Source organism: Gavia stellata, chromosome 15 (genome assembly GCF_030936135.1).
Source record: "Gavia stellata isolate bGavSte3 chromosome 15, bGavSte3.hap2, whole genome shotgun sequence".
Classification (NCBI taxonomy): domain Eukaryota; kingdom Metazoa; phylum Chordata; class Aves; order Gaviiformes; family Gaviidae; genus Gavia; species Gavia stellata.
Genome location: NC_082608.1, coordinates 22406861 through 22420036, shown reverse-complemented (window position 1 = coordinate 22420036; position 13176 = coordinate 22406861). Strand labels below are relative to the sequence as shown.

General features: G+C 71.0%; 2 protein-coding genes across 2 annotated transcripts in view; both read right to left on the bottom strand.

Annotated features, from left to right (window-relative positions):
• DEF8 (differentially expressed in FDCP 8 homolog) overlaps positions 1 to 3559 on the bottom strand; it is a 3912-nt gene extending 353 nt beyond the window's left edge. The window contains 14 exon segments of the mRNA XM_059825098.1: positions 4 to 113; positions 245 to 385; positions 506 to 547; positions 550 to 588; positions 990 to 1103; positions 1621 to 1748; positions 2556 to 2729; positions 2811 to 2952; positions 3032 to 3121; positions 3123 to 3182; positions 3277 to 3359; positions 3452 to 3470; positions 3472 to 3522; positions 3524 to 3559. Coding sequence (XP_059681081.1) covers positions 4 to 113; positions 245 to 385; positions 506 to 547; positions 550 to 588; positions 990 to 1103; positions 1621 to 1748; positions 2556 to 2729; positions 2811 to 2952; positions 3032 to 3121; positions 3123 to 3182; positions 3277 to 3359; positions 3452 to 3470; positions 3472 to 3522; positions 3524 to 3559 — 1229 coding nt within the window.
• Positions 3560 to 6063: 2504 nt separating this feature from the next.
• Positions 6064 to 11334, bottom strand: TUBB3 (tubulin beta 3 class III). The gene is given in 9 exon segments (XM_059825056.1): positions 6064 to 6090; positions 6092 to 6529; positions 6531 to 6914; positions 6916 to 6996; positions 6999 to 7091; positions 7094 to 7155; positions 7422 to 7532; positions 8905 to 9149; positions 10394 to 11334. Coding segments are annotated over 9 exon segments (2382 nt in total).
• Between the last annotated feature and the right edge of the window lie 1842 nt (positions 11335 to 13176).

Below are 13176 nucleotides of genomic sequence, written 5' to 3'. Positions count from 1 at the left end.
TACCTGTGGAAGACGGCGGAGCAGTCGGTGCAGACGGAGGTGTGGCTGTCGAAGGGGAAGAGCACGTCGCCCTCCTTGCAGAGCTCGCAGACGAAGCCTTTCGCCTGGCAGCGCTGGGGCGGGAGCGGGCAGGGGGTCCTGATGGCGCCCGGCGGGGACCCCCTGCGCCCCCCCGCACGGCGCTGGCCCCACGGGAGCCATGCCGTGGGTCACGGCCGAGGCTGCCCCACGGCGCACGGCTCACCTCGCAGTCCAGCTTGATGTGCTTGGCGAAGAGGGTGTGGATCTCCGTCAGGGAGCAGCTCAGGCGCCCGGCCTCGATGTCGATCAGGTCCTGCAGCGAGTACATCTCGTCGTTCTCCACAAAGTGCTGCCGGTCCTGCAGCTGCAGGTGGACAGCCCGTCACCGCCACGCCCGTCACTGCCACGCCCGTCACCGCCACGCCCAGTCCCGGCCCCCCGGGGTCACCCCCCCCCGGCTTCGGCCACCTGCGCAGGGCCTGACCTGCAGCAGCAGCCGCGCCTCCATCGCTCTCCTTGCAGGTGATGAAAGTAGGGCTTCATCAGCAGGATGTCCTGACGCAGCTTCTGCGGGGGGACGGACGGGACGGGGACGGGGATGGGACCAAGACAGGGAAAAGGGAGGTGGCAGGATGGGGACAGGGACAGGAATGGGATGGGGACAGGTTGGGGACAGGATGGAGACGGGACAGGGACAAGGCCAGGCTGGGTCAAGTTCAGCCCCGTAGCAGTTCTGGGCTCCCTCCGCCCCTAACCCCCGCCCGTGCCCTGCCACCCCCTTTGTGGGACCCCAGCGGGTGCTGCCGGGGTCCCCCTCTCCCTCCTGCTCACCCAGCGCTCCCTCTGCCACGCTACCCCAGCTGCCCACCCCCAGCGCCCGCCCCACTGGGTGGGGGTCCCCCCGGCCGCAGGCACCCCGCCGTGCTGTGTGGGGGTCCCCCCGGCCGCAGGCACCCCGCCCCACTCACCCGGATCTCCACCAGCTCCTCCACGTAGTTGAAGAGCAGCGGGTTGATCTCCCGCAGCTTCAGCACGGGCCGCGACACCATCAGCGCCAGGTACCGCATGCTGCAGCGCGACACCTGCCCGCCCCGCAGCCAGGGCCACCGTCACCCCGCGGCCACCGGGCCGTCCCCACCGCCATGGCCCCGGGGACCCTCGGCACCACTGCCCAGGGACCCTACCGCTGGGGACGCAGCCCTGGGGACACCCCCCCCCCTCCAAGTGACCTCCACCCAGGGATGCAGCCCCCAGAGACCTTCACGCCCAGGGACACGGACCCCTAAGTGACCTCTACCCACGGACCCTAGGGACCCCTGCCCCGGGCCATGCCCCACCATTGACCTCTACCCAGGCACACAGCCCCCTAAGTGACCTCCAACCACCGCCACGGCCCCCAGGGACCCCTGCCCAGGGACACAGGCCCCCCAAGTGACCTCTACCCAGAGACGTGGCCCCCCAGGGGACCTCCACACAGGGACACAGCCCCCACGGGACCCTCATGCCCAGGGACACAGCCCCCTAAGTGACCTCTAACCAGGGACGTGGCCCCCCCGGGACCCTGGGTGCCCCCGAGCCCCCGCCCCGCGCCAGGGGCACCTTGCGGGGCTCAAAGTCCCAGTTGTGGATGGCGCGGGCGGGCACGACGGCCAGGTCGTTCCAGTGGCAGCTGCTGCAGTAGTAGAGGCCGGTGTAGTCGCACTGCCGGGCCTCGCTGGGCACCCCCCCTGCGGCGGCACGCGCGTTGGCACGCGTACCGGCACCACGCCGCGCCCCGCTCGCCCCGCGCCATGTACCCGCCCCTCTCCATGGGACCCGGCAGGGCCCCAGTGTCACCGTCCCGTGTGCTGTGGACCCCCCCCAGCCCTGCACAGCCCTGAGCCCCAGCTCCCATAGCTCCCAGCCCCACACAGCCCCCAGAGCCCCCACCTCCAGCTCCCCCCAGCCCCACACAGCCCCCAACGAAGCTCAGCCCCACACATCCCCCACCCCCCAGCCCCTGGCAGCTCTGGCCCCCAGCCCCACAGAGCCCCCAGCTCCTTCCAGCCCCACACATCCCCCAAGGGAGCCCAGCCCCACATAACCCCCAGTCCCAGGCAGCCCCAAAAGGAGCCCAGCCCCACCCCCCCAGCCCCACACAGCCCCCAAGGGAGCCTACCCCCCTCCACCCCCCAGCCCCACAGAGCCCCCAGCTCCCTCCAGCCCCACACATCCCCCAAGGGAGCCCAGCCCCACATAACCCCCAGTCCCAAGCAGCCCCAAAAGGAGCCCAGCCCCACACACCCTCCAGCCCCACACAGCCCCCAAGGGAGCCTACCCCCACAGACCCCCCAGCCCCACAGAGCCCCCAGCCCCACAGAGCCCCCAAGGGAGCCTACCCCCACAGACCCCCCAGCCCCACAGAGCCCCCAAGGGAGCCTACACCCCACGCCCCCCCAGCCCCACAGAGCCCCCAGCCCCACAGAGCCCCCAAGGGAGCCTACCCCCCGAGCTCCCCCCAGCCCCACACCCCCCCTGCCCATGCCGCGGCGGGCGCAGCCTCACGGAGGGAGACGGGGCGCGGCACTCGGCGCAGCGGTAGTCCTGGCTGTCCAGGCCGCTCTCGGGGCAGATGCTGAGCTGGTACTCGGCCTGATGGCTGACCTTGGCCCGCACGCAGGCCTTGCTCACCAGCGGCAGGCACTTGCTGTGGCACCGGTAGTAGCAGCCTGGGCGGGGGGGCGACGGGCGGCCCGTCAGCGCGGGGAGGGGACGGGGACGCGGGGGGTGTGGGGGGGTCCTGGCCCCACCTGTGCAGGTGTACCAGGTCTGGATGAGGCCCCAGATGATGGTGCTGCACTTGTCGCACGTCTGCTTCACGCTCTTGCTCTTCTCCTTGTAGAAGCGATGCTCCAGGACCACCCGGATGTTGGGCTCGTCCTCACCGGGATCCTGCGGAGATGGGGGGGGGTGTCAGCGTGGCTCCCCCCCACCAAGCCATGGAGACCCCCCCCACCCCACCCAGCCCCACCTTCAGCTCCTGCAGCTTGAGGCGGAGGTGGATGAGCCGCACCACCGCGTCCTTCTGCCGCTCCGAGTGCTCGGGCAGCGCCAGGATCGCCCCGCTTGCACTCCTCGATGGCTTGGCGCAGCTGCTGCACGTCCGACGCCAGGATCAGGCCCTGCGGCAGCGGGAGGAGGAGGAGGAGGAGGAGGAGAGGGTGGGTCGGCAGCCCCCCACCCCACACAACCCCCCACACCCCTGGCCCCACTCACCACGGGGCGGGAGAAGTGGTCCTCGGCCAGGCCCAGGTCCAGGGCGCCCTCGGGGTCCCCCGGGGACGGATCTGGCCGCCGGGCTGCAAAGGGGGGGGAGCGCCATGGGGGGGGCTGGGAGCACCCGCCCCCCCGTGCCGTGGGGCAGGGATGGAGGGGGGGTGTCAGCACCCACCTGGGGCGGGGGGTCCCCCCGTCGGGGCGCTCCTGCTGCTCGGGGGCCTTGTTGAAGGGGTTGAGGTGGGCCCTGGCGGAAGCGGGCCAGCCGCTCGTCGTACGCCATCGCCTGCCCGCCCCTGCGGGACCGCCGGTCGGCACCTCAGCCACCCGCCAACACTGGTGCCATCACCGGCACCCCCACCGGCACCCCAACACCGGCACCATCACCGGCACCCCCACCAGCACCATCACCCTGACACTGGCACCATCAGCGACACCCCGACACCAGCGGGCATCACCGGCACCCCACCGGCACCCCAACACCGGCACCATCACCGGCACCATCACCCTGACACTGGCGCCATCAACGGCACCCCAACACTGGCACCATCACCGACACCAGTACCATCACCCTGACACTGGCACCATCAGTGGCACCCCAACACCGGCACCATCACCGGCACCCCCACCGGCACCATCACTGGCACCGGCACCATCACCCTGACACTGGCACCATCAGCGACACCCTGACACCAGCGCCATCACCGGCACCCCCACCGGCACCCCAACACCAGCACCATCACCAACATCAGCACCATCACCCCCGACACTGGCACCATCAGCAGCACCCCAACACCGGCACCATCACCAACACCGGCACCATCACCCGCACCCCGACACTGGCACCATCACCGGCACCCCAACACCAGCACCATCACCGACACCAGCACCGGCACCGGCACCCGTCACCGTCCCCCCCGGACAAACCCGTCCCTCCGCCTCCCACGCCCGTGGCCCCCGCCCTGCCCCGCTGCCACCGCCCGCCTCGGCCCACGGTCACCCCACCTCGGCACCGCGTGGGCCCCCCCGGCAGAGCCCCCCCCCGGCAGAGCCCCCCCCCCCCCCGGCAGAGCCCCCCCCGGCAGAGCCCCCCCCCCCGGTGCACGGCCCCGTTCCCCCCCGCCCCGGTGCAGCCCCCACCGCAGGTCACTCCCCGTGGTGGGGCCCCCCCAGCCCTGACCCCCCCTTGCGGGGATGGCAGCGCCCCCCCCGCACCCCCTTACTGCACAGCCCCCCCCCGCACCCCACATAGCGCAGCGCCCCCAGCGCCCCTTATTGCGGAGCTCCCCCGTGCACCCCCTCACTGCCCGGCCCCCCCCGCACCCCGCCCGGCCCGGCGCGGCCCCCCGCAGAGCCCCCGGTACCGGCCGCCCCCCGGCCCCCCGCCCGCCCGCCAGGGGGCAGCGCCCCCGCCCCGCTCACCGCAGCGCCGCGCACCGCCCCCCCGCGGCTCCTTCACCACCGCGCCCCCGCCCCGCCGGGCCGCCCCGCCCCGCCCCGCCGCTCTGCCGCCCCCCTGCCGGCCGGCGGACCGCACCGCGCCAGGGCGGGGCCGCGCCGGGGGACAGCGGGGACGCGGCGTCCCGCCCCACGGGCCTGGAGCCACCTGCACCCCGCGGCCCCACAGCCCTCCACCTCCATCCCCTTAACCGTGCCCCACGGCTCTCTGCCCCATGGCCTCAGCCCCAGAGCCCCCAGCCCGCTAATGCCTTGGCTGCAGGGCCCCCAGCCCCATAGCTCCCGGTCGCCATAAGCCCCAGCCCCATAGCTCCTTGCTCCCAGAGCCCTCAGCCCCATAGTCCCTTGTCCTTATAGCCCCCAGCCCCATAGCACCTGGTCCCTGTAAGCCCCAGCTCCTTGATCCCAGAGCCCCCAGCCCCATAGCCCCTTGTCCCTACAGCCCCCAGCCCCTTCCCTTGCCCCCACAGCTCGGCCCCTCTCCCCACAACCCCATGCAGGGGCACAGGGACCCCCAGGCTGGAGCAGCGGCCCCGGGGGGGCTACAGCCCCATAGCAGCAGAGCCTGGCCCCCCACGTTGGGGGGGTCCCCAGATCTGGGGGTTTGGGGCTGTCTGGGCTGGGGTTGCCCTGGACCCCCCAAAGCCAGGCAGATGCCCAGCCATGGGGGCTGGGGGAGCACCCTGGGGTCCGTGCTCCCACCTCAGCTGGGGGGGGGACACAAGGCGCCAACACCATCCTGGCACAGGGAGGGGGCACCCAGCAACCGCCCCCAAGCAGGGAGAAGGGTGACAGTGGGGACAAAGGCACAGCCACCCCCCACCCACCCCCCCTGGCACTGCAGCCGGCGAGGTGGCACCTGCACCCCCAGCCCTGGGGGGGGGGGGCGCAGGAAGGTGTGGGGCGCAGGGCAGGGGGGCAAGGGGACACACCGGGGCCAGGGCATCATCTGGGAGGGGATCAGGGCTTGGGCACAGCCACCCCGGGCACGTGGGGTCCCCCAGTCCCCCCCTTAATAAGAAGGGCTGGGAGCTTGAGCCCCTAAGCTGCCCCCAGCAGAGGGTCCCCACCCCACTCCCCCCCCCCCGGAGCCGCAGACGGGTGTACCTGGACAGCGATAAATTTATTAAGTATTCAAAAAAAAAAAATAGACACGAACCAGTAAAAAACGAAAAGGGGGGAGGCAGGAGGGGGGGGGGCGGGGGGCCGAGCCGGCTCAGAGGGGAACGGGGTCAGGAGACACCAAAGGGGGTACGCGGGGGGAGCCCGGCCGGGGGGGGCGGCAGCGCGAAGCTGGGGGGGGGGCTGCGGGCGGCGGCGCGTCGGGCATCACTTGGCGCCCTGCGCCTCCGACTCTCCTCTCGTCGTCCTCGTACATCTCGCCCTCCTCCTCGGCCGTGGCGTCCTGGTACTGCTGGTACTCGGAGACCAGGTCGTTCATGTTGCTCTCGGCCTCGGTGAACTCCATCTCATCCATCCCCTCGCCCGTGTACCAGTGGAGGAAGGCCTTGCGGCGGAACATGGCCGTGAACTGCTCCGAGATCCGCTTGAAGAGCTCCTGGATGGCCGTGCTGTTGCCGATGAAGGTGGAGGACATCTTCAGGCCCCGAGGAGGGATGTCGCAGACGGCCACCTTGACGTTGTTGGGGATCCACTCCACGAAGTAGGAGCTGTTCTTGCTCTGGATGGCCAACATCTGCTCGTCCACCTCCTTCATGGACATGCGGCCCCGGAAGACGGTGGCCACAGTGAGGTAGCGGCCGTGGCGGGGGTCGCAGGCGGCCATCATGTTCTTGGGCGTCGAACATCTGCTGGGTGAGCTCGGGGACGGTGAGGGCGCGGTACTGCTGGCTGCCGCGGGCCGTCAGCGGGGCGAAGCCCGGCATGAAGAAGTGGAGACGCGGGAAGGGCACCATGTTGACGGCCAACTTGCGGAGGTCGGCGTTGAGTTGGCCGGGGAAGCGGAGGGAGGTGGTGACGCCGCTCATGGTGGCCGAGACGAGGTGGTTGAGGTCGCCATAGGTGGGGGTGGCCAACTTGAGGGTGCGGAAGCAGATGTCGTAGAGAGCTTCGTTGTCGATGCAGTAGGTCTCATCCGTGTTCTCCACCAGCTGGTGGATGGAGAGCGTGGCGTTGTAGGGCTCCACCACCGTGTCCGACACCTTGGGGGACGGCACCACCGCTGAAAGTGTTCATGATGCGGTCGGGATACTCCTCCCGCACCTTGCTGATGAGGAGGGTGCCCATGCCGGAGCCGGTGCCGACCGCCCCAGCGAGTGGGTCAGCTGGAAGCCCTGCAGGCAGTCGCAGTTCTCGCACTCCTTCCGCACCACGTCCAGCACCGAGTCCATTCACCAGATACCAGCTCGGCCCCCTCCGTGTAGTGCCCCTTGGCCCAGTTGTTCCCGGCCCCGCTCTGCCCTGCCGGAGGGGGAAAAAAAGAGGCACCCGATGGCCGCTGGCACCCCCACACCACGCTGGGGAGGGGACGGGCACCGCCGGCATCGGCGAGATCTGAAGCCAGGGCGGGGTGGGAAGTGGAAACCGCAAAGGTTTGGCGGCGTGCCGGCTGTGCCGGGCCCCACGGCACAGGTGGGGAGGCACCCGCCGAGCGCCCCGGGGACAGTGACAGCCCGGGAGGGGTCTGGGGGACGCGGGCGCCGGCGTCCCCCTCCCCGGGCACCTACCGAAGATGAAGTTGTCGGGGCGGAAGAGGTGGCCGAAGGCGCCCGAGCGCACGCTGTCCATCGTCCCCGGCTCCAGGTCCACCAGGATGGCGCGAGGCACGTACTTGTGAGCTGCGAGAGACCCCGTGCCGGGAGGGGACCTGCCGCTCCCCCCCCCAGCGGTGCCCCCCACACCCTGCGGGGTCCCACAGGGCTGGGCGTGTGCATGTCCACCCCCCCAAACATGGGGTCCCCGTGGGGCTGGGTGCACGTGGGTGCCCCCCCTACTCTGTAGGGTCCCACAGAGCTGGGTGCACGTGTCGTGTCCCCCCCAGAGCACAGGGTCCCACAGGGCTGCGTGCATGTGTCATGTGTCATGTCCCCCCCCCAACCACGGGGTCCCTGTGGGGCTGGGTGCACACTTCTCCCCCCCCACACAGTGGGGGTCCCATGGGGTGGGTGCACATCTGCTCCCCCCCCCTGCAAACCACAGGGTCCTACAGGACTGGGTGCACATGTTTTCCCCCCAAACCACAGGGTCCCAGGGGGTGGGTGCACATGTTCCCCCCCCCAAACCGCATGACCCTACGGGGTGGGTGCACACATAGTTCTCCCCCCCCCCCAAACCACAGGACCCCAGGGGGTGGGTGCACATGTTTCCCCCCCCCCAAACTGCATGATCCTACAGGGTGGGTGCACACATAGTTCTCCCCCCATCAAACCACAGGGTCCCACAGGGTGGGTGCACATGTTCCCCCCCCCCAAACCACAGGACCCTATGGGGTGGGTGCACATATTCCCCCCCCCCAAACCACAGGACCCTATGGGGTGGGTGCACATGTTCCCCCCCCCAAACCACATGACCCTACAGGGTGGGTGCACACATAGTTCTCCCCCCCCCAAACCACAGGACCCCAGGGGGTGGGTGCACATGTTTCCCCCCCCCAAACTGCATGATCCTACAGGGTGGGTGCACACATAGTTCTCCCCCCCCCAAACCACAGGGTCCCACAGGGTGGGTGCACGTGTTCCCCCCCCCAAACCACAGGACCCTATGGGGTGGGTGCACATGTTCCCCCCCCCCAAACCACAGGACCCTATGGGGTGGGTGCACATGTTCCCCCCCCCCCCCCAAACCACAGGACCCTATGGGGTGGGTGCACATGTTCCCCCCCCCCCCCCCAAACCACAGGACCCTATGGGGTGGGTGCACATGTTCCCCCCCCCCCCCCCAAACCACAGGACCCTATGGGGTGGGTGCATATATTCCCCCCCCCCAAACCACAGGACCCCAGGGGGTGGGTGCACATGTCTGCCCCCCCAGGGCCCCGTGGGGTGGGCGTGTGTCTGCCCCCCCGCCATCAGGGTGGGAGCAGACCCAGGACCTGCCTGCACCGGGGGTGCGGACGACACGGGAGGAGGGACCCCCCCCGCCCAGGGTGGGGGTGCTGGGCTGCCCTGCCCGGGGGGGGGCCCGGGGGGGGCCCGGGGGGGGGTCGCTTACAGGAGGCCTCATTGTAGTAGACGCTGATGCGCTCCAGCTGCAGGTCGGAGTCGCCCACGTAGTTGCCGCTGGGGTCGATGCCGTGCTCGTCGCTGATCACCTCCCAGAACTGGGGGCACAGGGCTCAGCGTTGGGGGGGCGGCGGCACCGGGACCCCCCCACACCACCCCCCCACCGCCCCGGGCAGGGCGGGGCGGCGCCCCCTGGCGGCGGGGCGCGGGGCAGGGCGGGCGCTGTCCGCGGTGCTGAAGGGCGGCGGCGGCGGACAAAGGCGCGGGGGGGGGGGGGGGGGCGGGGCCCTTTGTCCGCCCGGTGCGGCGGAGGGGGGGGGGGGGCGGCGGGAGGGGGGGGTGGGGTGCCTTTGTCCGCCGCTCGGCGCCGCAGCGGGGCGGGGCCGCCGTTACCTTGGCGCCGATCTGGTTGCCGCATTGCCCCGCCTGGATGTGGACGATCTCCCTCATGGTGCTGCCGGGCCGGAGCGGGACGGGAGCGGGAGCGGGAGCGGGACCGGGAGCAGGAGCGGAGCGGAGCGGCACCGGGAGCGCGGGGGGCGGCCCCGCCGCCGCCGCCTCCTTTATAGGCGCCTCGCGCCGCACCGGGCCGGGCGCTGACGTCACCGCCGCGCCGCAGCCAATCAGCGGCCGCCGCCGCAGCGCTGCAACAGCCCTGCGGCACCGGCGCCGCCGCCCGCCCCGCCCCGCCCCGGCCCCGCCCCGCCCTGCCCCGCCCCGCCGGCTCGGGGAGCCCCGGCACCCGCGGGGGGCACGGGCGGGGATGGGGACCCCTGCACCGGGGGGGGGGGCGGGGAGGGGACCCGCCCGCCCCGGCAGGCGGGGGGACCCCGGTTCCCGCGGGGGGGGGCAGGGACCACCCAGGCACGGCGGGAGCATCCCGGGGCGGCGGGGGGACGCACACCCCAACCCGCGTCCCGACCCGGGGCGGGGGGGGGAGGGGCAGGGGCAGGGCACGGGGGGGCCGTCCCGGGGGGGTCCCGGGCGCCTGGAGCCCCCCGCGGGGCCGGGGCGGCGGCGGCGGGCGCGGCCCGAGAACAAAGGCGGCGGCGACGGGGGTCCTTTGTCCGGGGGCGGCCCCGGCTGCCGCCCCCCGCGGGGCCCGGCCTCCCGCCGCCCCGCGCCCGGGGCTGCTCCAACGCCCCGCCGGTCCCTCCCGGTCCCCGCCGGACCCCCCCGCCCCGGCCCCGGGGCCCGTGCAGGCGGCCGCGGCCCGACAACGGCAACCGGGAGCGATTGAGCTTCGAGTGAACGGTGGGGCCGGGAAGGGCCGACCCCCCCCGGGGCTCCCCGGGGGCTGCACGGCGGTGCCAGCCACAGCATCACTGCAAAGAGCTTTATTGGGTACCGCGAGCCCCTCAGCCCGGAGCGGGGTGCCGGAGGGGGACGCCCCGCGGTGTGTCCTGTCCCGTCCATCCGTCCGTCCGTCCGTCCCGCGGCGGGGGCGGCCGTGCCGTTACCCGCGTCCCGCTGTCTACCAGGAGCACAGCACCACCTCCCGCAGCGTCCGCCGGAGCTCCTGGCTCCGGAAGGCGTAGATGAGGGGGTCGACCACCGAGTTGCAGATGATGAGGATGAGGAAGAGGTTGAAGTAGCTGAAGAAGCAGGTGCAGAAGGGGTTGGTGGGGCAGGTGACGATGAGGATGAGGTGGAAGAAGAAGGGGCCCCAGCAGATGAAGAAGACGCCCAGCAGGATGGTGAGCGTGACGGCTCCCTTCAGGCTGCTGCTGCGGTAGACGGTGGGCTGCTTCTGCTGGCTGGAGATGCTGCGGAGGTGGTGGCGGGCCAGGGCGAACATGTGGATGTAGAGCACCAGCATGAGGACCAGCATGAAGAGGAAGAAGCCGATGAGGCAGAGGAGGATGGCGTTGTTGCGGTAGTAGGTGATGAAGACGGTGCTGGAGACGGTGCTGGCCAGCCAGACGCTGGCCATGGTCACCACGGCCCGTTGCAGCGTCATGATGCTGTGGTAGCGCAGGGCGTAGAAGATGGTGATGTAGCGGTCCACGGCGATGACCCCCAGGAAGGAGAGGGAGGACACGACGGAGCTGCAGATGAGCATGTCGATGACGTTGTCCATGTGGCGGACGATGCTGGCGCGGATCACCAGCACGCCGTGCTCCATCAGCAGCATGAAGAGCGTCTCCACCAGGTTGCTGACGCTCACCAGCATGTCGGAGACGGCCAGGCAGCAGATGAAGTAGTACATGGGCGAGTGCAGGTTCCTGTTCTTCAGGATGGCGGCCACCACCAGCAGATTCTCCACCAGGCTCACCAGCGCCAGCGTCAGGAAGAGCTCGTTGGGGATGTTGAGCCCCTGGCACCAGGCGCCGCCGGCCCCGGCCGTGGCATTGCTCTGGTTGCCCTCGCTGGCGTTCCAGGGCTCGCGCAGCAGGCGCAGGGGGGCCAGCGTCGACATGGCCCCCACCTCAGCCCCAGGGCCCCACTGGCTGGGGGCCGAGCCCCCGGGGCCCCCCGCAGCGCCCGCACACCCCCTGAGCCCCCGGCCTGCCCCGCCAGTGCTCACACAGCACCGGGCGGAGAGGCGGAGGGGACACGGACGAATTGGGGACGGGGGGGTCCCGCCACTTGGGGATGTGCCGGGGATGCCGTGCGCCTGCCGGGACCCCCGGTGCCACGGCTGCCCTCCTCGCCAGCCCTGCCCGGTGTCCCTGCAGCCACGCACCCGCCGGCCCAGGGTGATGGAGAAGAAAGGGCCCTTTCTCTGCCCCACTTTAAAGCCGGCTCCCACGGCTCCTCCTCCCGAGGAGGGTGGGCACCCGCATGACGGCGGCACCCCGGCAGTGAGGGGAGCCGCCACCGTGGAGACCGGGGCTGCCGGACCCCCGGCACAGCCCTGGGGAGTCCGACCGCTTGGGGTTACCTTGTGCCTGGGGGTCCCACGTGCGCTGGGGGGGTGCATGCACACCCAGGGCCACGCATCTTGGGGGGCTGTGTGCCATAGGGGTCCTCTGTGCCCTGGGGGTCTACGCACCTTGGGGTCCCCGTGTGTTGTGGGGTCCTGTGTGACCCGGGGGGATCCCTGCACCCTGGGGGACCGTGTGCTCTGGGGTGCCCGTGCACCTTGGGGACCTCAGTGGGACCCTCCCCACTGCAGGAGCCAAGCTGCCCCTCCCAGCCCCTGTGCGTGGGGCTGGGAGCCCCGTCCCCCCCCAGCCTCGCTTGGCCCGACCCCGGGGAAGGTGTTTTGCCGCAGGGCGGGCGATGGGTCCGATAGGGATTGTCAAAAGGCGCGATTAAATGCGATGTCGTGCCTGCGCCCCGGCAAAGCCCGCGCCGGGCAGGCTGGGCGACACGGGACCCATCTGACCGTCATGTGCCTCTGGTTGGTGTTGATGCCTGGAGCCGCTCAGCCGCCAAAGAGCCATTCACGGCTGCATGAAAAGGCCGATCCAGCGGTCGTTCCCACCGGCCGCTTCCGCTCCTTCCCGTGGGGCGCTGGGATCCCTTCCCCACAGCACAGAGCACCCCGCGGCTCCAGTAGGGATGAAAGCGGCTCAGCTCGATGAGCTGGGAATAGGGTCCCAGGCTGCCATGGTGCCTTGCTCACGCTGAGCGCCGGCACGGCAGGGAGCTATGGCTAACGCGTGCCGTCCGTCGCGCCAAAGCCCCAGCACCCGCCAAGGAGCGGCAAAACGCCGCTCACCCCCAGGGAAACGCGAGCGGGAGGAATCCGGACCAACAGCCACCGGCTTCCACCCTTCCCGGCTGCTGCTCGGCTAAAGAGCGCGCCGGTACGTGCCGAGAATTTTTAGCTTTATCAACAGAGGCTTTGAGAGCAGAGATAGAAAATGCCGAGTCTGCAAATCCAAGCGACGTAAGCGCAAGGCACAGGGGAAGCGGATGGGGTTCCCGTGCCATAGGGATTGGGGACCGGGGCGGGCTCCGCTGCAGCACAGAGCCCAGGGCTCAGGCCAGCCCGCCCCGCTCCCCAATCCCTGTTGATCCAGGCTGCTCCCTGGGGAAGGGACGCAGCAGGCGCTGCAGAAGGAGGGAGGGGGGAGGATTTATTCCGGGCAGCGCAGCCTGGCTCAGCATTAGAGCCACATATCCACCGTTACACAGCAGAAACGGGGGGGAAAAAAACAGCTTTGCGGGCAGCAAGGCTGAGCTAAAGGTTTGAGTGCAGCTGACCTCATTCCTGGCTCCGCATCGCTTCGCGGCCCTGTGTGAAGGTGGGGAAACAAGGGATGGGAGGGGGAGAAAACAAAGGGGGTGGGGATCCTTTCTGCTCCCTGCA